At 58.1% G+C, this 27,333-nt stretch overlaps 1 protein-coding gene across 1 annotated transcript in view; it reads right to left on the reverse strand.

The window, feature by feature from the left end:
- Window positions 1-2,595: 2,595 nt before the first annotated feature.
- Window positions 2,596-27,333, reverse strand: part of LOC106732272 (shootin-1-like) — a 34,925-nt gene continuing 10,187 nt past the window's right edge. The window contains exons 4-17 of the mRNA XM_075931075.1: window positions 22,895-22,989; window positions 21,735-21,891; window positions 20,681-20,778; window positions 19,162-19,243; window positions 17,208-17,302; window positions 15,423-15,569; window positions 14,822-14,960; window positions 14,043-14,175; window positions 12,475-12,524; window positions 10,731-10,843; window positions 9,922-9,981; window positions 7,388-7,589; window positions 6,622-6,793; window positions 2,596-4,932 (exon numbers count right to left, since the gene is read on the reverse strand). Coding sequence (XP_075787190.1) covers window positions 6,651-6,793; window positions 7,388-7,589; window positions 9,922-9,981; window positions 10,731-10,843; window positions 12,475-12,524; window positions 14,043-14,175; window positions 14,822-14,960; window positions 15,423-15,569; window positions 17,208-17,302; window positions 19,162-19,243; window positions 20,681-20,778; window positions 21,735-21,891; window positions 22,895-22,989 — 1,514 coding nt within the window. The 3' untranslated portion in view covers window positions 2,596-4,932; window positions 6,622-6,650. The remainder of the gene's footprint in view (window positions 4,933-6,621; window positions 6,794-7,387; window positions 7,590-9,921; window positions 9,982-10,730; window positions 10,844-12,474; window positions 12,525-14,042; window positions 14,176-14,821; window positions 14,961-15,422; window positions 15,570-17,207; window positions 17,303-19,161; window positions 19,244-20,680; window positions 20,779-21,734; window positions 21,892-22,894; window positions 22,990-27,333) is intronic.

Raw genomic sequence — 27,333 nt, forward strand, 5'->3', positions numbered from 1 at the left:
AATTGATTCCAGTGTTTAACTGCTCTGACAGGTAGGAAGTTCTCCTTAATGTCCAACCATTGCTTCTTGTCCTATCATCAGAGGTCAAGGACAGCAATTTCTCTCCCCCTCCTTGTGACGCCCTTTTAGAGACCAGAAAACCGCCATCATGTCCCCCCTCAGTCTTCTCTTTTCTAAACTAAACAAGCCCAGGTCTTGGCTTTTTTCTCCCCCCTCCAATTTGTTTCCTCCCCCCTCCCTCCTTCCCTTATTTATTCTTGGTTCTGGACTTCCAACACTCCGGTCATCTGACGAAGTGGGCTGTGCCCACGAAAGCTCATGATCCCGTCTCCATGTTTTGTTAGTCTTTAAAGTGCTACCAGACTATTCGTTGTTTTTTTAAGTTTTTTGAGTCATATTTAGCTTGTGGTCCACTCTGACTCCTAGATCCCTTTCTGCAGGACGCCTTCCTAGACAGTCGCTTCCCATTCTGTATGCGTGAAATTGATTCCTTCCTAAGTGGAGCACTTTGCATTTGTCCTTATTAAATTTCAGCCTATTTATCTCAGACCATTTTTTCCAGTTTGCCCAGATCATTTTGAATTATGATCCTCTCCTCCAAAGCACTTGCAACCCGTCCCAGCTTGGTATTGGCACACTTTACAAGCGTCCTCTCTATGCCAATATCTAAATCGTTTTTTGAAGATATTGAACAGAACTGGCCTCAAAACTGATCCCTGTAGATCCCCACATGTTATGCCCTTCCAGCATGACTGTGAACCATTGACGATTACTCTCTGGGAACAGTTATCCAGCCAGTTATGCGCCCCCTGGCTAGGTTGTACTTCCCTAGTTTGTTAATGAGAAGACCCTGTAAGAAGAGCCTTGCTAATATATCCCAGAAAAATCCCACACTGCTTTCGGCGGCTCCCCTTGGTTGTGAACAGCAAACCACAGCCAACGGGAAACGTGAGGCTCCGTGGCTGCAGAGCCAGTAAATAAACAAACTGGAGCAGCTCGGTACGGCTTTCTCAGAGTGGGTCCATGAACCACGTATTTACACCTTTCACCCAGCATATTCTGGTGTAAAAAGTAGTGCATTCTGCTAATTTAAGTTCCAGGCTTGTTTATGCAAAATTTGGTAGCTGTAGCTAACTGGAAAGTATGACTTTATTTTGCACAAACTCTTCAAACTATGTAGTAGTTATAATTATATACAGATGAGGCTATGGGGGTTACAGCGACGGAAACTAACAGCAGCCCCATGAGATCCCTGTCTCCTTCTCCTTCCTTCTATTCGGCTTCCATGTTCTCCTCTTCCCACTTCCTCTCTGTTCTCAGGCTCCATCTCCCTATGGCCTCCTCTTGGAAACTCTACTCAGAATCCACACCTTTGACCTTGCCTCCAACTTCCACGCTTTCCTCCTGGTCCCCTCTGTCGCACACACCACCACCAAAGCTTCCTGCCTCCCCTGTCTAATCTCAGCACACACGGCTGCTGGTGCAAGAGAGAAGTGCGCAACTTAATACCCTTGGGCTGTGTCTAGACTGGCAAGTTTTTCCACAAAAGCGGCTGCAAACTTGCCAGCTGTCTACACTGGCCGCTTGAATTTCCACAAGAACACTGACTTTGTAATGTACAAAATCAGCGCTTCTTGCGGAAATACGATGCTGCTCCTGTTTGGGCAAAAGGCTCTTTTGCGCAAAACTTTTGCGCAAGAGGGCCGGTGTAGACAGCTCAGATTTGTTTTGCGCAAAAAAGCCCTGATTGCAAAAATAGCGATCGGGGCTTTTTTTTTGCGCAAAAGCGCGTCTAGATTGGCCACGCACGCTTTTCCGCAAAAAGTGCTTTTGCGGAAAAGCGTCTGTGCCAATCTAGATGCTCTTTTCCGCAAATGCTTTTAATGGAAAACTTTTCCATTAAAAGCATTTGCGGAAAATCATGCCAGTCTAGACGTAGCTTTGCATTTTGCTGGCCGAGAAGCCAACATCTTGAAATACCTGCAGCCAGTACACCTCAGCCATTCTCTCTCTACCTGTAGCGTAGAACAGTGGTGCTCAACCTTTTTTAATTCGCGACCCCCAGGGACAGGAAAATTTTTGTTGAGCAAAAAAAGAAAAAAAAAGCACCGGGAACATTTTGTTGCAGCTGCTCTAATTTAAAACGCCGGTCTGTTCCCCTGCCATTTCCCCTGCCCTTGCTGCGTAGCTGTCTCAACGACTTCACTGTCTCAACGACTTCACCACCTGCGTTCTTCTACAAAGACCTTTTACATCTGCACTTGAAAGGGAATCCTCTGAACTGTCATTCATGTTAAAATTCAACACTCTCGGGGGGGGGGGGGGGCGGATTGAACGAAGACCCCAACTATCTTACCCATTACCAGGATAGCGTCCCCAATTATCACCTCTAATACCATTAGCTCACAGACATCTAACTTTCCCCACCTCTAATATCATTAACTCACAGATACTTACCTTCCTTCCTTCCCCCCCCCCCCCCGCCGCATCCCCCTTCTGTTCTGAAATGTGATTTGTCCTTTTCATATGTGTTCATTTTTTTTAATTGTATCCTTTGGTATATATGGTTGTGACTATTTTCTTCCACTATTTGATCTGAGGAAGTGGGTCTGGCCCACGAAAGCTCATCATCTAATAAACCATCTTGTTAGTCTTTAAGGTGCTACATAGTCCTGCATTTTGTTTGGATTGGGTTAGCCCTAAAGGGCACAGAGAGCTTGAATATTATAGCTGCTTTCTATTACCTTTTGCAACCTAAGTTTGCAACACATTTGTGTGTGTACGTGTGTGCACTTTAGCGTTGTAAATAACTCTCATTTCTTTCTCTTAGCTAAATAAACCTTTAATTAATGATAGGATTGGCTACACGCACTGTCTTTGTATAGGATCTGAGGTGCAGTTGACCTGGAGTAAGTGACTGGTCCTTTGGGACTAGAAGCAACCTAAATATTGTTGGTTTCTGGTGTAAGGGATCCCCGATCACAAAGGCAAGCTTGCTTGGGTGGTCAGATGGAGCGGAGCACCCAAGGGGATTGTGACTCCATGTTAAGGCGGTGGTGGTGCTCAAGCAGTCCAGACTTAATATTCGACACAGAACTCACAGCTAGCTTGGGGGTTGTGTCCAGCCTGTCTTGAGTTGGGTACACATGAGCCATTCTAGACAGCTCGACAATCTCCACAACGTGGAAGCTGCCACGTGATCCGGGCTTTGACCCTCCAAATTCCATTTCTTTAGCCCTGTCCTCCTAACAGGCCGCCTAGTTAAAACGTACTGAGCTCAGCTTTCAAATGTTAGAAAGACCCCCAAGAGGTTCAGCTCAGCAGTTAAATGCCACTTTTGATCATTATATCCAGAGACATGCCAGTGCTCCAAGGTGTGGCTTCAGCTCTGAGCTTCTCCCCATTTTGAAGCGGCCTGACATGAGAGCTCTTTTGCGACACACAGGATATTTTACTGCTATCCCCGGGTGTGGCTGCCTCCAAACGATCCACTTCCCGCATTAAGCTGGTGCACAGAAAGAAAACCAACTCGCCAGCTTGCCAGGGGAGGAGAGCCAGGATATCTGGCCAGAGCTGTGTAGGTTCTGCTGGCTCTGTTAACGTCACAGCAGGCCAGTCAGGATGGCTGTGTCTAGACTGGCAAGTTTTTCCGCAAAAGCAGCTGCAAACTTGCCAGCTGTCTACACTGGCCGCTTGAATTTCCGCAAGAACACTGACGATCTCATGTAAGAAATCAGTGCTTCTCATGGAAATACTATGCTGCTCCCGTTCGGGCAAAAGGGCCAGTGTAGACAGCTCAGATTTGTTTTGCGCAAAAAAGCCCCGATTGCAAAAATGGCAACCGGGGCTTACTTGCACAAAAGCGCGTCTAGATTGGTACGGACGCTTTTCCGCAAAAGCACTTTTTGCGGAAAAGCGTCCGTGCCAATCTAGACGCGCTTTTCCGCAAATGCTTGTAACGGAAAACATTTCTGTTAAAAGCATTTGCGGAAAATCATGCCAGTGTAGACGTAGCCGATGTGTCTACCCAGCAAAGTTATTTCGGAATAGCGGCCATTATTCTAAGCAGGTCTCAGAATAGCTTAGAGAGACTGAGGGATTTGGGTTTGTTCAGTCTGCAGAAGAGAAGAGTGAGGGGGGATTTGAGAGCAGCCTGCAACTCCCTGAAGGGGGGTTCCAAAGAGGATGGAGAGAGGCTGTTCTCAGTGGGGGCAGATGCAGAACAAGGAGCAATGGGCTCAAGTTGCAGTGGGGGAGGTCTAGGTTGGATATTAGGAAAAACTATTTCCCTAGGCGGGTGGGGAAGCACTGGGATGGGTTCCCTAGGGAGGGGGTGGAATCTCCATGCCTAGAGGTGTTTAAGTCTCGGCTGGACAAAGCCCTGGCTGGGCTGATTGAGTTGAGATTGGTCCTGCCTAGAGCAGGGGGCTGGACTTGATGACTCCTGAGGTCTCTGCCCGCTCTAGGATTCTATAGCGTGAACTTGGAAAATGAGGACACCGCTTGCGGTCCGAGCCTTGCGACCCAAATCTGGGCAAGCCAGCAGCACCAAGAGGAGCCAGCTGATGGGACAAGGAGCTTTGATCCCCAGGGACGGATGAGTTTTGCACACCAATGTCAACAAAACCCATCCCCCTGGCCAGGTACAAATCCACCCTCGGCGCACCCGATGAAGCTTGTTAGCGCTACGATTCCTGACTGCTCCTCCCCGGATCCGTGGAGACAAGGGGACCGCTCTGGGATGCGCAAGCAAGCAGGGTGTTCGTCTGGCTGCACTTCGGGCTATCCAGCCAGATCAGAAAGCCGCATCCTCAGGCTGCGATGCTGAGCAGGGTGCTTGCGTGGCTGAAAGGTACAGGTGGGGCAGGTAATGCACGGAGCACTCGCAGGGCGCTAGACCAGGCGGGCTGTGCAAGCTCACGGTGGTGCAACCTGAAAGAGACACAGGTGCGGAACATCAGAACAAAAGCACGATAGTCCATTCCCCCTCAACGCCATCGTACCTTGAAGCTGAAATTGGGGACCCACATCCTAAAACCAGTCTCTTCCTCCAAGCCCTCGCAAACACACAGGCAAAAGTAGGACCATTACCCCCATTTTATGGATGGGAAATTGAGGCACAGAGACACCAACGCACTCTGTGCTAGAGCCTGGCACTCCAGAGCAATGTTCTTTCTAATGTTGTCCATCCATGCGTGGAATAAATTTTATTATGTGCACCAAGGCACGTGTGGATGTGCAATGCCAGTAGAAACACAGGCTGCCAGCTGCGGAGGATTTAAAATGAGGCATCACTGCAATGTTCCCTCTATTTTTTTCCATCCATGCGCGGAATACATTTTGTTATGTGCACCGAGGCATGTGCAGATGGGCACCACCCATAGATTCACATGCTGCCGGCTGTGGGTGCTCTGCTAACCAGTGGGGCAGCATTTGAATCTCTCCGGGGCGGCTGCCCAAGTTAGCTTACAGTCCCAAGCTAGAGCCTTAACCACACAGCCACCCCCCCCCGCTTTCAGAGATGTAGCTTATCCACAGTGACTTCCACACACGTAACCCCCAACTAAATCCCCTGGGAAGACCTCTGGCTTCGTGCTCAGCGGAAAAGCTTCCGTTGACACTGTTAGAGCCAGGATCCGCCCCCCCTTCTCCCCGCTCATCCACAGTCTGTGGCAGGGGCACCCCTGGAGCCCGGCGTGCAGCCTGTAGCTGGAGGGCAGAGGGGAGGCCAGTCTATGGCAGGTTCTCTCTTCTGTCTGCACGCGAGGCTGATACAGAGCCGAATAAAAGCCCCAGGTCTGATCCTGGCTCACTGAAGCCCAGGAGAGCTTGGACTTTGCTTTCAGAGCACACAGGGCCAGGCCCCTCCATCCTGGACACTGTCCCCACACGCCCGAGCAAGAGCTCTGGAGAAGTGACCGCAGCATCCATCTCGACGCACGATCATCGGTCGTAGTAACCTGGACCTCTCCATCCACCTGTTGTGTGTTGTCATGGGCGTTACATCCCAGCAGCGACCCACCCAGCAGCACCAGCACCCACCATGTCTGGATTGCAGCCCCAGCGATCCGGGGCAGGACTCTTGTTTCTGGAGCCTGGGGTGCTGCAGACAGCTCTAGCTGCCCCCCGTCTCTGTGCTCCCCAGTCCTTTGCAGGCAGTCTGCCTCCCTCCTGCAGCAACAGACATGGTTCGGTGTAACAGACACACGCTAGCCGCTGGGGAGGATACCGAAAGGAACCAGAATGAAATGTAGGGACCATTGTAACACACTTGTGCAGCCTGTCCGGCGTCCCCCCTTCGAGGGGCCACCTGGAGGATAACTGCCTACTACTGCTGCCTAGAAGGGAAGTTACATCTTTAGCTCAAGTGCTTTGGTACCCTGTACGCTGAGTGCTTGGGTGGCTGCCCAGGAAAAATTCAGGTGCTGCCCAGCGGATTGCCAGAGTGTCCACAATGCCCACACCAGCAGCATGTGTTTCTATTGGTGGTGCACATCAGTGCACAGAGCAACATTTATTCCACACACGGATGGAAAAAATGAGAGGAAGTATTGACTGCAGGTCCCGCATCCAACCCTTCCTAATGTCCCAAGGAGGTGGGTAGTCATGAGTCTTTCTTACAGGATGGCTGGTTTTCAGGTCGTCCCTCTCTATGCCGGCTTGTCCCCTGTGGCGTTCAGGAGAGCCAGTCGCCGGCTTTTCTGAAGTTGCGCCACTCTCTCTCTTAACTGGACGGCAGCTGCGTTCTCCTCCAAGCACGGGCCGGATGCAGCCTTGCAAATTTCACGGTCACCTTAGAAAGTAAGAAACCCGCGTAGACTGTGTGTGAGACTCATGCAAAGAACGCTGTTGTGCATAGCTTGTCAGCCAGCCGCCAAAGCTGCCTCCCACAGCGGCTAAAACCAGCAGCCGGTCACATCTCTTGGCCTGGTTTGTTCTGCTGGATCATCCCCGTTATGACCGACTGGTCACAGAAATGGGACTTGACTCATCCCTCCTCAGAAACGGGCAATGGTAAGCCAGCCCAACAAATCATGGACAGATGAGGCTATTTTGCACCAGTAGCTCTCCAAACCCGCTATAACGGTGGGTCAATCTCACCCCATTTTACAGATGGCCAAAGAGAGGCAAAGTGACATGCCCAGGACTGCTCAGCACGTCGGTTGCAGAGCTGCAAAGAGACCCCAGCCGCCCTGCCGCCCAGGCCTGTGCTCGGTCTATGGCTGCCTCTGCAAGAGGCCGCTCTACATGGCGACGCTTGGCAGGGAGTCCGAAGCGGGGCTGGCTTGCAGCGAGTGCAGGCAGCGCCCTGCTCCGCAGAAGGCTGCTCTGACCTCGAAGGAGCATGAGGGGATGTGGCTGCGTGGCGTGCAGCGGGAGGGCTTACTGGGCAGGGTCTGAGAGACCCGGGGAGCCGTCCCCACCCCTGGCGTTTTCCTGAGCTCAGGGCGCAGCGGCGAGGGCTGGCCGGGAGCGGAGGAGTCCACCATCCGGCGCCGTCTCTGCAGGATGGATTCCAGCTGGCTGTCTTTGTTCCGCTGGCTGTGCCTACGCCAGCTGGGCTTTCTCATCGGCCTTTTCATCGTGCCCTGAGAAGAGAAGCCAGGGGGTGGGAGCAGGCAGCTCAGACAGGGAGACACACAGTCCCGCCCCCACCTCCCCCACCGGCTGCAGGCCTCTCCGAGACTCCCTTGGGGTGAGCATCCCAAGGGGCGTGGGGGTGGATCCGCAGTGAGGTTTGCACCTAGGGCTACAGCTGGGCCAGTAACAGACTGTGGTCCGGGGGCAGGTCCGAACCAACGCAAACTCGCTAGGGGGGGAGCCAAATCGGACGTTTGGCTAGATTTTCCGCCACGCAGAAGGGTCTTTTCCAAGGCTGTCGCAGGGAGGAGACTTGAGCCTTGCCCCAGGTGGGCGTTCTGGCCACCAGGTGAAAGGGTGCATCTCCACGCGTGAGTGGGAGCGGCACGCACGCCGCCGTCTTCTCTGGCTGGAACTAGCTACGTCAGTGTTTCTTAAATTGTGTTCTGCGGCACATTGGTGTGCTGCGAGGCAGTCGGAGGTGTGCCACGGAGAACGGAATTAAAAATGGCCGCCCTTAAAGGGGCAGGCACCTTTTTTTTTTTCTTTGCTCAATAACTTTCTTTGAACAAACGCTTTGTCCCCTATTCTACCTAAAACAGGGGCAGGCAAGAGGCAGCCAGGGAGCCGGATGTGGCTTGCCAAGCTGGGACCCTAAAGCACAGCGCAGCGATGCCGCTTTAAATGTGGCTGCTCTGGTCTGGGAGCGAGGAGGGAGGCTTTGTGCCCTGTTCCGCCCCCCCAGCAAAATATTTCCACTCCCATTGGCCAGTTTCTGACCAATAGCAGCTGAGATATTTTGCTGGCAGCAGCAGCAGCCAATGAAGCCTCCTCCTTTCTTCCCTCCTGTCATAATCAGGAGTGCTGACCAGCACCTGGTGACTAAGGGGTTAACTCATGTACCTAGCGAAGGTGTCGGGCACTCAGCCAATAACAATGCAGGTAGGAATTTCAAACTGGGACAAGGAGGTTTTTTTCGCTCTTTTCTTTGTTTGAGATCAGAGCAGCTTCTCCCAGGAATCAAGGGAGACGGGAGATGGGTTCTCTCACCAAGAACGGACTTGAAATGTGTCAGTAGGGAAAAGTTTAGCTAGTCCGTCCAGGCTTATTGTTTTCCTTGTTTGGGGATTTGGAAATCATGGCTGAGCTGGCGAATTGGTTTTTTTCCCTCTTTTGTAAGCGCCTCCCAGCCAGAGCCTGCCTCTGGCACCCCCCCAACTACCTGCCCCAGGCCACCACCCAAATCCTCGGCACCTCTTTCCCCCAGGTCACAACCCGCCCCCCCGACCCTGCACCTCCTCCTACAGCCCCTCCCTCAGGCCAAAATCCTCTCCTGCACCATACTCCCTCTCTGCCCTGCACCCCATTCTGCTGCCCCAAGCCATCACCCAAACCCTCTGCACCCCCTTTGCCCAGGCCACACCTCCCTCCAGACCCTGCACCCTCTCCTGCAGCCCCTCCCTCAGGCCAGAATCCTCTCCTCCACCCGTACCCCCTCCTGGACTCTGCATCCCAAACCCCTGCCCCAAATCACAACCCCCTCCTTCACCCAAACGCCCTTTCAGACTCCACAGCCCCTTCCTGTTCTCCAAGCTCCCTTCTGCTCCCAGCCTCTGTCCCAGACCCCACCCCTCTCGGCAGAAACGTGGCCCTTGAGCACTTGCCAAAATCTTGGAGTGGCCCCCCGTTAATAATGATTGTCCACCCCGGCTCAGAACCGTCAGCTCCCTCCCACAGGCCGCCACCGCTGGAGCTGGGGGCAGGGCCCACGGGGACACGGCTACCCTACGACCGTAAGTCAACCCGCGAGAGGTCGGCACGGCCCCATTACTGCGGTGCCCGATGCCCACGTGCCCTGTCTGCTGCTGCCAATCGGACGCGGTGCGTTTTCCAAATCCAGGCAAATGCGGGGGTGGCAAAATTGTCCCGCTTGCTCCCCTGCCCCCTCCCCCAACGTATGGACACGGCAGGACGTTTGGATGGGCCAGGTCCCGCCCCGCAGAGCAGCCCCGTAGTCCTGCAGGGGTCAGGCCGAACCTTCCCGAGCGGAGAGTCGTTGAAACAGGGGGAGGGCAGGAATCCAATCTGCGATCACTAGGGGCAAACCCCCCAAAGCTCATTCACATCGCGGGGCAGTACCACGCAGAGCACAGCCGAAAGGAACCCTCGGCGCACGGGATCGGGGCGGGGAAGGGGTGCGAGGGAGAAGTGCGAGGCGCATCCTCAGGCCTGGGTCCTTCCCCCGGGCTGGAGCAGCTGGCCGACGGCCCCCTCCTGCGGGACGGGGCTCCCCTGCCCTCCCCCTGCACCGGTGCCTGCCTCCGGGCCAACATGGCTTACCAGGATGCCTTGCAGCTCCATGACGGCGCTCTGGCGTTTGCTGGCGGCTGCGGAGCGATCCTGAGAGGGGAGAGCTCTTGAGGGAGGATCCTGGTGCTTTCCCCTCCACCCCCCAGCACCCGGGGGGCTCCTATCCCAGTGGCCCGGGGTCTTGGCCTCTCTCCGGAGCCTGCCAGCTAGGGCTGGGCACAGCGAGGCATTCAGTGACAGACCCCTGCCCTGGGAAACCCCCTCTCATGTCACCCGGGCAGTTGCCAGCTGGGAAAGAGCTTGTCCCTCTATCTGCCCCAGGTGGCGATTCCCGTGGGCAGCGAGTGGGGGCGAGGGAAGGCATTGTCTTCCCAAAACTGCCTGCAGTCCTCAGCCACCCAGGAGGGGTTGGGGCTGCGCCATGCAGCAGCCTCAGCTGGGATTGGGCGGGGCTTGACTAGGGAGGTAGTTGAAGGGGTGTGGCCTGGAAGGAAAGGGGCGGGGCTTCAGGGCAAAGGGGCGGGGCTTTGGTCTGCCTTCACCCCATGCTCATGGGCGCCTCACTGCTGTGCTAGAGCCGTAGGCTCCACAGCCTGCGCCCCGAACCAACACTGGTCGGCTCTGGCACCCTCCAGATCAACAGGCCCCCTCACCCATCCTCCTGTTTCCCCCCCAGAGCCAGCCAACTGCCCTTACCCCCCACGCTGGCTCAGGACCCCGGCCTGAGCCACCCCCCCAAACTGGGTCTCTGCATGCTGGGATGCTTCCTGGGACCAGCGCCACGGACATGGGGGTGCCAGCTGTGTCTGCAGGAACCCAAGGCTGGGGCTGCTGTTTACCTGGGACACCGCACCTGGGCCCTTGCGGGCTGGTCGCAGGACCACCCCGCTCTTGATCCGGGCCATCATCTCGTCCACCGCCCGAGCTTTAATGTCGTCAGTCGCAGTGTCCCCTGCACACAGAGGAAGGCTGAAGTTTAATAGGATTTGTATTGCCAGGGTCTGCGAGCCCCAGGCATGGCCCAGGCCCCTGGCACGCTAGGCGCTGTTCAAAATGGGGATTCCCTTGCCCCAAGGGGCTAACAGTCTAAGACGGAGACAGACACGGGAGAGCACAAGGAAACCAGGAGGCAGCAGAGGGACCATTCTCCAGTGTTGTGCAGACACCACAGCAAAGGAGCGTTCTGCATCCTAGAACCCCAGGGCTGGCAGAGACCCCAGGAGTCATCGAGTCCAGCCCCCTGCCCAGAGCAGGACCGACCCAACTCAATCAGCCCAGCCAGGGCTTGGTCCAGCTGGGACTTAAACACCTCTAGGGATGGAGATTCCACCCCCTCCCTAGGGAACCCAGCCCAGGGCTTCCCCACCCGCCTAGGGAAAGAGTTTTTCCTAATATCCAACCTACACCTTCCCCACTGAAACTTGAACCCATTGCTCCTTGTTCTGCGTCTGCCCCCACTGAGAACAGCCTCTCTCCAGCCTCTTTGGAACCCCCCTTCAGGGAGTTGAAGGCTGCTCTCAAATCCCCCCTCGCTCTTCTCTTCTGCAGACTGAACAAACCCAAATCCCTCAGCCCCTCCTCATAGGTCATGTGCTCCAGCCCCCGAATCATTTTGGTCGCCCTCCACTGGACCCTCTCCAATGCGTCCACATCCTTTCTGTAGTGGGGGGCCCAGAACTGGACACAATCCTCCAGATGTGGCCTCCCCAGAGCCGAATAAAGGGGAATGATGACATCTCTGGATCTGTTGGCAATGCTCCTCCGAATGCCCCTAATATGCCATTCGCTTTCTTGGCTACAAGGGCGCCTGTTGACTCATCTCCAGCGTCTCATCCACTGTAACCCCCAGGTCCTTTTCTGCACAACTGCTGCTTAGCCAGTCGGTCCCCAGCCTGTACCAATACTTGGGATTCTTCCGTCCCAAGGGCAGGACTCTGCACTTCTCCTTGTTGAACCTCCTCAGATTTCTTTTGGCCCAAACCTCCAATGTGTCTAGGTCACTCTGGACCCTGTCCCTGCCCTCCAGCGTATCTACCTCCCCCCTTAGTGGAGAACAAGGTGGCTCCATGGACATTTCCAAGAACCTCCCAAGAACATGGGGCAGCCGGGGAGAAAGCACGAAGGGTGAAGGAGCAAGGACATGGAGCACAAAATGGCACCAGTGGTTGAATCTCCCCCTTTGTCCAACAGGACAGCGAGGGAGGGGCTGCAGACCCCCGCTAAGAGGCCACATGACCTCGCAGGAACACAGGGACCAAAGTGACTTCGGAGGAACCTGGGAGGGGAGTCCATCCAGAACTGAGCAAAGGAATGATTTGCTCACACAATGCGCAATTGGCCTGTGGAACTCACCGCCACAGGATGCCACTGAGGGCCAGAACTTAGTGAGATTGAAAGAGTGGTGAGACAGTTCTATGGATAGAGTTTGGAAGGGAGGTGGACACTTGGATCAGGGCTCAGGCCAATCTCCACTGGAGACCAGGATGAGACATAGTAACAGGCTGTTTGTTAAAAATTCAGCAGTGCCAGGCTACGAGGCTTCGGTGCCCCTGGAGTGGGAGTGGGAAGTGGGCAGTGGCTTACGGGCTTTCGGTGGCCGCATCCCCTTCCGCTGCTTGATCGCCAAAAGGGGGCTGGAAAGGAGAGAGAAGGATGAATGCATTGCCAGGGGCAGCTCTCCGTTCCCCGCCCACCCCCCACGCTGCTCTCTGCTCCCCCTCACACCTCCTCTCCCCCCGCCTCGACGTCCATAGAGACCCCAGGGCGGGGCAGCCTCTCCAGAAATCTCTGCTCCTCCGGTGTGGACAAAACACTGGCACCGGCACCCACTGGGCACGGACTCAAGGGGAGAACAGCCGGCGTGGAGAAAACACCGGCACCGGCACCCCCTGGACACGGACTCAAGGGGAGAACAGCCGGCGTGGAGAAAACACTGGCACCGGCACCTGCTGGGCACGGACTCAAGGGGAGAACAGCCGGCATGGAGAAAACACCGGCACCGGCACCCTCTGGACACGGACTCATGGGGAGAACAGCCGGCGTGGAGAAAACACCGGCACCGGCACCCCCTGGACACGGACTCAAGGGGAGAACAGCCGGCGTGGAGAAAACACCAGCACCGGCACCCCCTGGACACGGACTCAAGGGGAGAACAGCCGGCGTGGAGAAAACACCGGCACCGGCACCCCCTGGACACGGACTCAAGGGGAGAACAGCCGGCGTGGAGAAAACACCGGCACCGGCACCCGCTGGGCACGGACTCAAGGGGAGAACAGCCGGCGTGGAGAAAACACCGGCACCGGCACCCACTGGACACGGACTCAAGGGGAGAACAGCCGGCGTGGAGAAAACACCGGCACCGGCACCCGCTGGACATGGACTCAAGGGGAGAACAGCTGGCGTGGAGAAAACACTGGCACCGGCACCCACTGGGCACAGACTCAAGGGGAGAACAGCCGGCGTGGAGAAAACACCGGCACCGGCACCCACTGGACACCGACTCAAGGGGAGAACAGCCGGCGTGGAGAAAACACCGGCACCGGCACCCGCTGGACATGGACTCAAGGGGAGAACAGCTGGCGTGGAGAAAACACTGGCACCGGCACCCACTGGGCACAGACTCAAGGGGAGAACAGCCGGCGTGGAGAAAACACCGGCACCGGCACCCACTGGACACCGACTCAAGGGGAGAACAGCCGGCGTGGAGAAAACACCGGCACCGGCACCCGCTGTACACGGACTCAAGGGGAGAACAGCCGGCGTGGAGAAAACACCGGCACCGGCACCCGCTGGACACGGACTCAAGGGGAGAACAGCCGGCGTGGAGAAAACACCGGCACCGGCACCCGCTGGACACGGACTCAAGGGGAGAACAGCCGGCGTGGAGAAAACACCGGCACCGGCACCCCCTGGACACGGACTCAAGGGGAGAACAGCCGGCGTGGAGAAAACACCGGCACCGGCACCCGCTGGACATGGACTCAAGGGGAGAACAGCTGGCGTGGAGAAAACACCGGCACCCACTGGGCACAGACTAGTGCCATGCCCGCTCCCCCGCCCCATGGCCGGGCTCTGGCTGACGCTAGGGGAGCGCCCCCCGTAGGGCTAGCGGGTCTCCGCACGGGAGGGCTGGGGGTGCAGGTGGCACTTACTTCACAGGGGCGGCTGAGGCTGGCGGGGGCAGAGGCGGTGGCGGGGGCGGGGGTGGGGGCGGAGCCACTTCTGGCGGATCAGGGTCAGGAGGCGGGGCTTTGGCCTGCTCCAACTTCTCTTCCAGGAGCTTCACTGCAATGCAAGGCGGTTAGGAACTCGCCCCGCGCTCTGGGGCCCGAGTCTGGGCTGCAGGGGCCCCTCTGTCCGACGCAGGGCGGCCGCTCTCACATTCGCCCCCCCCCCCCCCCCGGCCGTCCCCAGCCCTCTGGGCCCGGCCTGTGGCCTTTGACACCTCGCACGGTGCTGGCGTCTCCGTTTTGTTCCCGGCTGCGAATTTGCATTAGAAATGCCCCAAATCTGTTTCCAGGGAGGCCCTGTGATTGCACATGAGAAGGGAGGCAGGGGCCCGGGAATGGTGGGTGGGGAAGCAGGGCCGGGCGGGGAGGGGAAGGAGGGGAAGCAGGCCCAGGTGATGGGAGAGAAGGCGAGACGGGGGAGGGGGTCGAGCTAGTGAAACAGGTCGTAACCAGTGGTCCCCGTGAGCTGGGCACTAGGGCAGCCAGAGTCCAACGCCGCCCAGCTGGGTGTGTGGTGCTACTGGTGGTGCACATCCACCCATGCATTGGTGCACATACATTATTCCGCACACAGGTGGAAAAAATCTGCACATGGCTGAAAGAGATGAGAGGGTTTGGGGACAATGCAGGGCGGGGACTTGGGGGCTCAGTGCAGGGTGCGCGGGTGGGGGCCAGAGCAGGGCGGGGGTGACAGAAGGTACCTTTCCCCTCCAGCACCACGTTGGTCTCCTCCACCTGCTGCAGCCGCTTCTCCAGCTGCAGCTTCTCCGCATGGGCCTCCGCCAGGGCCGCTTGCTCCTGCTGCTGCCTCTCCTGCAGCTGCTCCTCCAGAGCCTGCACCTGAGGGCAGGGGTGGGGGCAGGAGTGTCGGGAGGAGCTGAGGCCGCCAGCCACCCGCCCCGGGAGCCACGCGGGGACCAGGGCCAGCGGGTGAGCCCAGGGAGAGTCCGAGTTGGGGAGATGGGACCGGAGAGTGGGGGCAGGGGGTGGAAGACCCGTCCCTGCTGGACAAGGCAGGGGCGTCTGGGGAGCCGGCTGAGCCCCAGCGGCCGGATGGGGGTGTCTGGGGTAAGCTGGCCTCCCTGGCTCGGGTCGGAGGCCAGGCCCTGCGCTGCCGCACCCCAGCCAGTCTGACGGGCCAGCGAGCTCGGGGAACCGGGCCCTGGGGTCGGCCCGTCAAGACTCAGGGGGTCAGCGGTGGGATGGGCTGGCAACGCGCCCCTCCCCCGACCTCCCACTGCTGGAGCCTGCACCTGCCCAGGGAACCTCCCCCGGGCATGGGCCGTGGTGGGAACCCCCAACCTTCTCCAGGTGCTCCTGCTTGGCCTCCTCCAGCGTCCGCGTCAGGCTCGCCACCTCGTCCAGGGCCTGCAGCAGCTGGGCGCTGGGCGCCGCGTTCTGCAGCAGGATCATGCTCTGCCTGTTGGCCTCCTTCTGCTTCACCAGCATCTGCGCCGGAGAGATCGGGGGTGTGTGTGTGCACATGTGCAGGCGTGTGTACATGCATGTGTGCATGTGTGTGCGTGCATACAGGTGTGTGCATGTACATACATGTGCATGTGTGCGTGTGCACATGTAAGTGTGTGCATATGTGTGTGTTTGTGTGCATGTACGTGTGTGTGTTCATGTTCAAGCACATGTGTGCGTGGGTGCATATGTGTGCGTGCATGTGCGTGCATGTGCGTGCATGTGTGTGCGTACATGCAGGGGTGTGCATGTGTGCGTGTACATATGTGTGCGTGTGCATGCGCACATGTAAGTGTGTGCATGTGTGTATTTGTGTGCATGTATGTGTGTATGTTCAAGTACCTGTGTGCATGTGTGCATGGGTGCATACGTGTGTGTGCATGTGCATGCATGAACGTGTGTGTATGTGTGTGTACGTGTGCATGGGTGCTCATGTTCAAGTACATGCATGCATGTGTGTGCGCACATGCATGTATGTGCGTGTGCATGTGTGTGCATGTGCACGTGCATGTTTGTGTACATGTGTGCATGCGTGTGTGGCTTATGGGCACCGTACCCACCGCTGAACAAATCCCGCTGGCCACATGACTCAGCCACCCTTTGGCGTGTGCTTCGACACAGCAAAGAGACGGGTCCCTTGGCCCCTCCCCGCCCAACTCTGCCCCCCGTGGGTCCAGCGTTGCCGCCGGGCGATGCGGTGAGGGACGTGATGGCTGCTTTGGGACTGAGCTGTCACCGGACTCTGCTCTGGGCTCTGCCACTGACCCGTGGGCTGACCCTGGGCAAGTCCCTTCTCCCCGGGGCTCGCTCTGCATCTGTGAAAGGGTTCTGCTGGGGGCGCGTGGTGCACTTCGTGGGGAGCGTGCTCCACCCTGCGGCCCGTCCCAGGCCACAGGCGGGCTCTACGAGCTCCAGTGCGCCCTGGGCCAGAAGCTGGGGGACTCAGGAATTTGCACTTTTACTCCCCTCAGCCCCACCCGGCCAGCTGGGGGGCTGGGCTGGCAGAGGCTGCGGGTCCGGAGGGAGGGGCAGTGGCAGGGCTGGGCTGGGAAGGGGGCAGGGCTGGGCTGGCAGGTCTGTGGGTCGGGAGGGAGGGGCACTGGCAGAGCTGGGGGGGCTGGTCTGGTCTGGCAGGGTCTGTGGGTCGGGAGGGAGGGGCACTAGCAGAGCTGGGGGTGGGTGGCAAGGCTGGGCTGAGTGGCAGGGGCTGTAGGAGCCCAGGGCGGGCTGGCAGGGTCTGTGGGTCGGGAGGGAGGGGCACTGGCAGATCTGGGGGGGGCAGGGCTGGTCTGGCAGGTCTGTAGGTCAGGCCTGGGGGGCACCGGCAGAGCTGGGGGGGGCAGGGCTGGGCTGGCAGGGGCTGTGGGTCAGGCCTGGGGGGCACCGGCAGAGCTGGGGGTGGGGAGGCAGGGCTGGGCTGGCAGGGGCTGTGGGTCAGGCCTGGGGGGCACCGGCAGAGCTGGGGGTGGGGAGGCAGGGCTGGGCTGGCAGGGGCTGTGGGTCAGGCCTGGGGGGCACCGGCAGAGCTGGGTGCACAACCCAGGGGTGTTCCAGTCCCCCCCCAGTGTCCGGTTCTCGCAGCCCCCGCAGGGAGCGGGCTGCCCGCGCGCCAGCCTCTACCTTGTGGGCAAAGGCCTCGGCGTGCTGCCTCAGGTCCTGCTCCAGCTCCAGCTGCTGCACGGCCTCGCTGTACTCCTGGCTCACCAGCTGGGACACTGCCCGGGGAGAAGCGCCCGGCTCAGCCTCTGTCCCGCCGCTCGGCACCGGTCCAGTGGACTCGGCCCTCGGCTGCGCCCGCGTGGGCTGGGGACCAGGCTCCCATCCCGCCCTTCTCCCCTGGGACAAATTCCACTGACTGCCGTGGGAGCTTTGCCCGAGGAAGAACTGCAGGATCAGGGCCCGGGGGCGTCACAGGCCACAGCCCTTCAAGCTGGGGCGACTGCTCGGCCCTCACTGGGCTGACAGTGACGTGCTCCGAGACTCTACCCCCCCGTCGCGCCATCACACCCTGAAATCCCTCCCCTTAATCACCCCCCACCCCCGCCAGCTCCCCAGCCATGGCCAGGTCGATTACGAGGGCCTGTTCTCTGCCTGGCTGCGATGTACATGATGCCAGTAAGAACATGCGAACGGCCAGGCTGGGTCAGACCAAAGGTCCATCCAGCCCAGGGTCCTGTCTGCCCATAGCAGCCAACACCAGATTCCCCAGAGGGAGTGACCAGAACAGGGAACCCTCACGTGATCCCTCCCCTGTCATCCATCTCCAGACAAACAGAGGCCAGGGACACCATTCCCAAGCATCCGAGCTAATAGCCATTGATGGACCTAACCGCCAGGAATTTATCTAGCTCTTTTTTTGAACCTTGTTAAAGCCCTGATCTTCACCACATCCTCTGGCGAGGAGTTCCACAGGTTGACTGTGCACTGCATGAAGAAAAACGTCCTTTGGTTTGTTTTAAACCTGCTCCTGATTCATTTAATTGGGTGACCCCTAGTTCTTATATTATGGAAACAAGTAAAGAACTTTTCCTTAGTCACTTTTTTCACACCTGTCATGATTTTATAGACCTCTGTCCTATCCCCCCCTTAGTCTCCTCTTTTCTAAGCTGGAAAGACCCAGTCTTTTCATTCTCTCCTCATAGGGCAGCCGTTCCAAACCCCTCATCATTTTTGTTGCCTTTTTCGGAACCTTTCCCAGTGCCAAGGGAGTTTTTTTGAGGTGCGGCGACCACATCTGTACTCAGTATTCAAGATATGGGCGCACCATGGCTTTATAGAGAGGCACTAAGATATTTTCTGTTTTATTCTCTATCCCTTTTTTAATGACTCCTAACACTGTTTGCTTTTTGGACTGTCACTGCACACGGAGTGGATGTTTTCAGAGAACTCTCCACAGTGACTCCAAGATCTCTCGCTGGAGTGCTACTAGCTAACCTCTAGGTACCCATCAAAACACAATCGGGCCGTCTCCTCCTCTATCCCTAAGTTCCAGCCGAGCTCTGGGGATGAACCACCAGGTGAACGGGAAAAAAGCAGCATGTTCTGGACACAGCCGAGGGAACAGGGAGCAGAAAGGGGGAAAACTCCCCACATGGGAGCAGGTTCACAGGAAACTGCCGACAGCAGCAGAGACACGGCCGGGATGAACCTGGCCCACATTTCACTCAGGGACCTGAACGTGGAACAGCATGGAAAAGGGGGGGAATGTTCGCGGACCCTTTAGAAAATCCAGATCTGGATTTCCGTTCCCCGGCGTGTGGAATTCCCCAGGAAAACAAGGGACCGTTTTCAGTTATGACATTTTTCCAGTTCACATGGGGAGGGGTCTTTTTCCTTGTTTCTTTCATTTGCCTCCCTCCCCCTTGCTTTTTTCTGCCCTCCTCTTTTTGCCGGGGAAAAGAAGAGGGAAAAAAGATCAACTGAAAAGCAAAGGAATAAACAAGCCAAAGGGCTCAAGTTCCCATTCGTCCGTTTCACTGGCTGACCGGAGGGAAATAAGGAAGCTGCGTGGGCCGCTTTTGGTGCCGGCCTGGGAGGAGTTTGGAGCCATCCTGCCACGCCTGCACCCACTCACCTCTCTTGTACCTCTTCAGGGCCTTCTGACTCCTGTCCATCACTGCTTGCATGGCCTGACTCTCCGCCCGCTCCTCTTCCACCTGCCGGACGGACACGAGACTTTGCTTCTTGTCGGCACCACACTCTACCCCACTGGCTCCGGGCGCAGCTGGCGTGAGTGGATCCCGGGCGTGATCCCTCCCCTGCACCACTTGGGAGGTCCCGGGTGAGGACAGGTGGCTGTGCACCGAGGACCCTTTGGATCTGGCTGCTCTCCTCCCCCTGCTCAGCTGCCCAGGCGATCGGTGCCCCTGTGGCAGCCACGAACAGCCTAGGGGTATGGCTACACTAGCCACCCTAGTTCGAACTACGGTGGCTAGTGTAGCCATACCCTAGGGCTATGTCTACACTGGAGGAATCCCCCAACCCTTGGAATCAAGACCAGGGCGGAACTGGCGCGACCTTGCGTCAGAGCTATGCAAATGAGGCTAAGCGTGGAATATCGCCGAACCTCATTTGCATAACGAATGAGCCGCCATTTTTGCAGAAGAGGCTCTTGCACAAGAAGGAGCTGTCTCCACTGTCCTTGCGCAAGAAAACCCCTCTTGCGCAATGCTGCTCCGCTGATTATTTTCAGGCAGAACGGCGTTACGCAAGAGGGTTTTTCTTGCGCAAGATGGGGCCGTGGAGACAGCTCCTTCTGGCGCAAGAGCCTCTTCCGCAAAAATGGCGGCTCATTAGATATGCAAATGAGGCTCGGCGATATTCCACGCTTAGCCTCATTTGCATAGCTCTGGCGCAAGATCGCGCCAGTGTAGACATAGCCTAGGAGACGCAGTCTGGCTGGGAAAGGTGCCTGCAGCTGGGCCGCGCTGGCCAGTGCCGACGGCTTAGATTGAACAACTACCCGGGTTTTCGGCCAGCTCCTTCTGGCTCCGGGGAATAGCCCTGGGGGAGGAGGGCCGGCGTCGGATTCCCCCAGCGGCATGCGGGGGACGTTGCAAGGGAAACAGGAGCGGGCCAGGGCTCTGCTGCAGCCTGGCTGTTCCGCGTGTTCAGCCGTGGGCAGCCGCGTGCAAGTCAGGGCAGCCCCGAGGCTGCTCTATACTGTGGCCGTCGGGGTGGCGCTTGGCAGCAAAGGAGGAATCCCCCAACCCTTGGAATCAAGACCAGGGCGGAACTGGGCCTTTGTTTCCTGAAGGGGAAGCGTGGGGGCTGATGCCCCGATAGACGCCTGGGCAAACCCACGGAGCGCCAGACCGAGGCCAGGGAGAGGGGGAGCCAGGCCTGGAAGCCCCGGGCCGGCAGCGCCCCTGGCCAGCGGAGCATTCACTCCTGACCTGTGCGGCGGTAGCACCCAGCGCCCGCTGTCCAGACACAGCCCCGGCCCCCGCGGGCTTCTGCATGCGGCCACGGGCGCCCGGCCGCTCGGACAGGGGAGACAAGGGCCGGAGGTGCCGAGAGGGCGCAGCGTGGCGAGCCCCGGGCTCTGCACAGCAGCTGCCGAGCGCCGCGGGCACCGGAGACGTGCCCCTTACCTGGTCCCCGAGCTCTCGGATCTGGCTCTGCAGCTCCTGCACTTGGACCGTGAGCTCCTTCTTCTCCCCCAGCAGCTGGGAGACCTTCTCCTGCAGCTCTGGAGCCAGAGGGGGAGAGGGGAAACCTGGCGCCTTGCGCAGCAGACACTGCTCTGTCCTCGGGCAGCCAGCCCGGAGTGGGGAGCGAAAGGCCACCGCTCAGGCGACTGCCCCGCGTCGGCAGCCCATCCTCTCTGGCCGGGGCCGGTGTGGGCGCCCTGCTGAGAGCTCTCCTGGAGTGCCTGTCAATCCCCCACTGCACCTCCGAAAGGTGGGTCCCTAGCACCCTCCCCATGGACAGAAGGGAAACTGAGGCACAGACTTGCCTGAGGTCGCTGAGCTAGTCAGTAGCATCCTGGTTGCTTCTCTACCCACTGGGGCATGCTGCCCCCAAAGCAAGCCCTCCTCCGTGACATGTGCATGCTCCAGGGGCAGGGCTGTGAGGGGAAGATAGGGGCACCTGACCCACCCGGCGGGGAGCTAGGCCTTTGGGTCCTCTGTGGCCACAGAATGCCCTTGCTCCGAGGGGAAGGCGTCGCCCTAGCAGCTCTGGAGACAGGCGGCCGTGGCCGAGAGGTCACCTCCCCGACCCTGGGCGTCCGCGGAAGCCCCTCTAGGACAGGAAGGGAAGTCAGCACCCACGGCCCAGGCTGTCTGTGGCCTCTCTGTGCCCCAGCTCCCTGGCGAGCTGAGCGACAGAGCCGCCGATCGGCAAGGACGAGAGCCACCCACACCTATGTCACTGAGGGGGGAGCCGCCAGGCCCTGCCCCCCTGCCTGGGCCATTGTGAAGGTGCTGGGCTGGGCAGCGTCCCTCCATGAGTCACACCCGGAATCCCCAGCCCCATCTAGAGAGTGGTGCAGTGCCCAGGGAAACTGAGGCACGCACCCCGGATCACCACAGGGCCGTAGAGATCACATGCAACAAAACAAAGCCAGCCAAGTGAGGCCAATCCCCGCTTTGCCACAGCCTGGCACAGCCGCTACAGGCACCGGGGTGGCCACGCCCCACTCACCGTGGATCTGCTGCACATACGGATGGGCTGGGTCTCGGCTTGGGTCGGAGGGGGAGTCAACTTCGCAGGCCAGACTCAACATGTCCTCAGGCATCTGGTTCAGCATGGGCATCAGGGCCACGCTGATTCGCTTCAGCTTCTTGTTCTCCCTGTTGACCTACCCGCCAGCAGGCCAGAACAGATAGGAGGCCTTTGTACCGAGGCAGCGCGTGGGGTGGAGGTGGGGGGCTAGAAACAGAGCGGGGGGATTGCAGGCGGGAGGAGACCAGCTCATCCTGCAACCTGTCTGACAAGGGCAGACACTGCACAGGAAACTTTCTGGTTAGCAGATTGGCGTTAATATCTCCTCTGACCCTGGAACCCGAGGATTTAGCTCCCTTCTGATGCACGTGGTTCTATTTTTCGCATTTATTACATACATCCTCTTTATCCACCTCGCTCGTCTACGCCAGCCACTTTCTGAAGCTTGCTACACTCCGGACCTCAAGATTATCTTGTGGCAAGGAGTTCCACAGGCCAACCGTGCTTTGTAGGAGAACGTGTTTCCTCCTCTTGTGGACTAGCTGCAATTCAGTGCCAACAAATGTCCCCTTGTCCTCAGGTGCACAGAAGTGCCAGATTCACCGAATCGGTCCCCCTTTGTCCCCTCCGCAGATGTCAGATGCTGCTTGGATTTTCCCTGCTTGCACTGCCGCGAGTGATAACGACAGCACCGTAACGTGCAGCTGGCGGCATCATTCCCCCAAGGAAAAACACCAATGAACCGTAAGAATTCAATTAAAGTCACAAACCTGTCACGTTGGGATTGCCTCATGGGAGCTGTAGTTCGGGTGCCTCATGCTCACATTTTGTTCTACAGGCCAGGCTTCCCGGTCTGACTACATCTCCCATAATGCACCACAATCTCCCCTGCCTGGGCATGGTGCATCATGGGATATGTAGTCCGGCTGAAGAGCCAGGCTGAGTGACACGCACGAGAGCAGGAGGCGCAGGGCTCCAACCCCCATAAGGCACCACTGCAGCATTTCAAAACACATTTTGTGAGGTGGGGGGGTGTTGATTTTTCACTGAAACACATTTCACAGGGAAACCCCCGTTTCCCCTCCAAGGCCAGTTTCCCAGCAGCCCCCGCACACGGCCTGGCAGCTCCCTGGACTTACCTGGGCGGCGTAGACCTCGGCTTGTTTGCGGCACGATTTCTCGATTTCGTACTCCGCCTCCAGCGCAGAGAGCTCCGCCAGCAGCTTCTGGGAGGCTGGGAAGGAGAAGGAGGAGGCTGGCTGAGGCTCTACCCCTGCCCAGGGCTCCCAACGCAGCGCCCAGCCTGTCTACGGGGCCACCCTCATCCCGGCAGCCCCGGGCTCTTTCCTGGAATTTGCCCAGGGAGGCCAGAGGGAGTGAAGACACCGAGCAGCCAAGGCCCGTGACAAAGGCAGGAACCAGCCCAGCCAAGCAGCCCCCGGCGCCACCAAGCCTTCCTGCTCCTTTGGATTCCCCTGCAAAACGAGGGGCAGCCAGACACGTCTACACTAATCTCCTTAGTAAAAGGGCTGCGTGCGGCCGGCTGCCCGTTCCAATCGGCCGCAGCCCACGCCCTCCCCCGACACCGCCACGGCCCAGGGATGTCCTGCTGCGGAAGGCTCGGCAGTCTGGATCAGGCCGCCTCCTGGTCGACCCGGGGGATTCGCTCCCGGTTTGCACCCGTCACTCTGTCTCCGCCTCTGCCGGCAGCAGCTCTAGGACCCGCTGCGTCCTCTCATGACTCAAGGGTAAGTGTTCGACAGTCCATTCGTCAGGCCGCTTCGCCAGGGATGGATGGGGGACCCAGGCCTGCCCCCTACTTGGTGTCCCCGCCAACGGCTCAGTACATTGCCCTGGGCCATGTCCCCATGGCCCCAACACCTTCACCCTCACAGCAAGGCCTGAGCAAGTCAGCTCTGGTAGGAGATCCCTCCCATTCCCCCATTCCTGCCAGAAACTGCTCTGTCCATGGTGCTAGGTTCCAGCCACCTGGGAGAAATCCAGCTCTCCCTCTTTGAGCTCCAGGCAGTGACTGACTGACTCCGGACCAGCAGCTTCTTTTATTGGTTGTTCTGTGCTGTCCTTCCCTGATTGGTTGTGCCCAGGATGCTTGGAGGACTCACCTCCACGGCTGACTCCTGGAGTTAACATGGTGAGGGGCAGACACCCCCTCACCGTACCTCACGAAGCGGCTTTATAAGAGTCTTGCCATGGTACCCATGGATTGGCGAGGCAATGGTGGGATCAGAGCACCTAAGGCTGGTTCCGAATGTGACAATGTGTATTTGCAATGGCTGAGATGTTAGCTATGTTCATGAACAGCTCTGGCGTCGTGTGAGACCTGGGGGAAGGAGGATTTCCATGAAGATTTCAAGAAGAGGGAGGCGTAACCAACCAGGAAGGCAGCACTGGAGGCTTGGACGAAAGCTGGGGAAAGAACATGGCACTTTCAGACGTCTTGGCACCGGATCCATATGTGAGCACCAGGCTGCGCTGGCCTCACTTGCGTCTGGCAAGGAAAAAGCCAGGTGGGCTAATGGAGGGTCCTGCGATGTGCACGTCCGTCCACGGCTCCTCACAAGAACTGGTAGCAAGTGAAGGGTCCCTGGGAAGGCTTAGAGCAGGAAAGTGCCTCTCGAGACACACTGCTGAGTGTGCAAAGGAGACCTGCTGTCTTAGAGCAGCGGTTTGCAAACGACAGGTCGTGCCCCAGTGCTGGGTGGGGGGGTGTTGGGCGCTGGGCTCGGTGCAGCAGGGAGATCAGGGGAGCAGTGGGGGGGGGGGGCTGAGGCAGCTCCCTGCCCGTCCTGGCATCGCAGATTGCGCTGCGCCCCAGAAGCAGCCGGCAGCAGGCCCGGCTCCTAGGTGGGAGGGGGAAGTGCACAGGGCTCCCCACGCTGCCCCTGCCTCCAGCACTAGCTCTGCCCTCCCATGGGCTGTGAACCTGCGGCCGGCTGCTTCTGGGGCGCAGCCTGGTCTGCGGGGCCAGGAGAGGCAGGAAGCTGCCTTAGCCCCCCCGCTTCACTGCTGAGCGGGAGCCGCTCGAGGTCAGCCCCTCCCGCCCCAACTGCCCCCCCAAAGATGGAGCCCCCTCCTGCTCCCCAAAACTCCCCTCCTCAGCCCCACCTTGGAGTCCACACTCCAGTCACATTATGTCGTGGCGCGGCGTCCACCATTCTCTTCAACTGGGTCACGAGGAAAAAAGCGTGAAGCCCGCTGGGTCCGAGCATACCCAGGGAGACAGGAAGAGCAGCGAGATGTTGGAGCAACAAGCTGCTATTTCACTGGCTTTATCTTGGCAAGAACGTGCCTTCTGCGAGGGGGGAGCCTGCCAACCAGGGCTCGTGGCCATGACAAGGGGGCGGAAGGCTCCTAGGCCGAAACACGCACGCCTTTGCCCCCACCAAAGGACGGCGATTCGGAAGGAGCAGCTCAAATGCCTGGCTGAAGAAAGCGCATCCGGCCAGGGCCGGCCTTACCGTGAGGCAAACTGACGCGGCTGCCTCAGGTGCCAGACTGTGGGCATGGGGGGGCTACTAGGACCCAGAGTCCGGCCGTGCCCAGGAGACTGAAGAGCGCAGATTTCCCCTTGCAAGTAGACAGCACAAGTGACCTGTCATAAGAAGCCATACGCCGGGCCTGTAGCCCAGCGGGCCGGGATGAATGTGTCCATCCGTGGAGTACACAGCCTCGTACAGCCTTGAACCCTGCAAATCCAAACACCAGACGGCCCCTATCGGCCGCACCCCATGCCGCTGAGCTGGGACTGTAGTGAGGAATACATCACATCAACCTTGATTTCAACTCCACGGGCTATGTCTCTAGATTACCCTCGGCTTCCGAAAGACGATATGCAAATTAGGCATGAATTTGCATATCTTCTTCCGATCCCTTTTTCGGAAGAGATTTTTTTCGGAAAAAAAAAAGTCTGGATGGGGGTTTTCACGCAGAAAAACCTTTTATTGAAAGAAACCTGTAAACCTCATTTTTTGAGGAATAAGGGTTCTTTCGAAAAAGAGCGGTTTTGCATGAAAAGCCCCATCTACGCTGCTTTTTTTCCCCAAAAAAACCTCTTCCTAAAAATGGATCGGAAGAAGATATGCAAATTCACATTAATTTGCATATCTTCTTTTGAACGCCGAGGATAGTCTAGACCTAGCCCATGGGAAGGCTAAGAGTGGCGTGGGGCCAGTGTGCGCACACCCGGTAAACAACTGCGATAGAACTAGTGTGGGGAGTCCCATGCCTGGTGAGTTTCACCAGGGACCTAGACCTCAGAGGGTGCCCTGGATTCCCCTAGCTGGAGCCACATTGACCGCGGCCCGTGAGGTGAGGTTCAGCGACGGGGCTCCCCGTGGTCGAAGGGACGTAAGCATTCCAAGGGCCTTTTACTCTCAGATGCATGGCTCTGCCGCGCTTGTTGATGTGCCCTCTGAAATATCATCATCAACAACAATGGGATCAGCGCCCATCGGTGTCCAATGCCTTCCTCTCTATTTCCTTCCATCTTTCCCCATCCAGTGCGGAGTGGCTTCCTTTCTGTAGACTAGCTCCGCACCAATCTACTAGATCATCTCCCCATTTTCTGTGGGGTCTGCCTCGCCTATTCAGACCACCCGTTATCCTGAATACCAGGGTCCTCGCTTTTCGCTCCTCATTCATCCTGCAGATCTGCCCGAATAGCTGTAACGTCCGTTGTGTAAACCTTCTGCAGTAGGTTTGTGACGTAGTGGGGGTACCTGGCTGGTTTCTATGCTGCTGGCTCTGGGGTAACCCCCACTGGCTGCCGTGGGTACCACGACCCAGCAAAACAGGATGAGTCACTATGCAAACCAGTGGCCAGACACCCCCCATGGAGAGGAACAAAGGAAGGTGGAATGCTGCCCTGGCTGGGGGGCAGGGCTGGAAGAGAGTTAGTTAGTGGCTGGCTGGCTGGAAGCATGGAGGAGACAGCCTAGGGAAAGGGGCTGGAGTTTAGGGGCCCAGTCTCCCCCATCTCAAGGGGGCCTGAGGCATCCTAGCCCAGTTCCTGTAACCAGATTACATCTGTGCTGTGCTGTATCCTGGAGAGGCAATAAACTTCCTCTATTCCACCGGCTGGTGCAGTCTGTTTGGGCCATTTCGGGGTGCAGGAGACGGGGGACCCCCAACGCGCCGTCACAAGGTTCTTTCGGCTCTTTCTTCCTATACAATTCCTCGTGGGTGACCTTCTGCATCCATCCTATTCTCAGGTTCCACAGCCATTCAGCAACGGTAACGCTGTAGAACCACTGACGTAGTGAGACTGATAAAACCAACTATCCCTAATCGACTCTGTGCTGAAGTGAATCCGTGATCCTGTTCATCCACGGCCCTGTGAGTTGGCAGACATTGCTCACGTCAGCCGGCTTGCACTTGCGGGGCATGGCGCAGAAAGACGAGGGAAAGGCAAGCGACGCTCCCGGGTTTAAGGGTGGCGGTGCATCGGCGGCTTTGAACAGGCTGCGGATTCAGGGACAGCAAAATACAACTCCGAAAGGAAACTGGCGTCTGACAGATGCGGGCACTGCCGGGCGGGCTGCTGCACCGGGAGGCCTGG

The sequence above is a fragment of the Pelodiscus sinensis genome, chromosome 5 (assembly GCF_049634645.1).
Source record: "Pelodiscus sinensis isolate JC-2024 chromosome 5, ASM4963464v1, whole genome shotgun sequence".
Classification (NCBI taxonomy): domain Eukaryota; kingdom Metazoa; phylum Chordata; order Testudines; family Trionychidae; genus Pelodiscus; species Pelodiscus sinensis.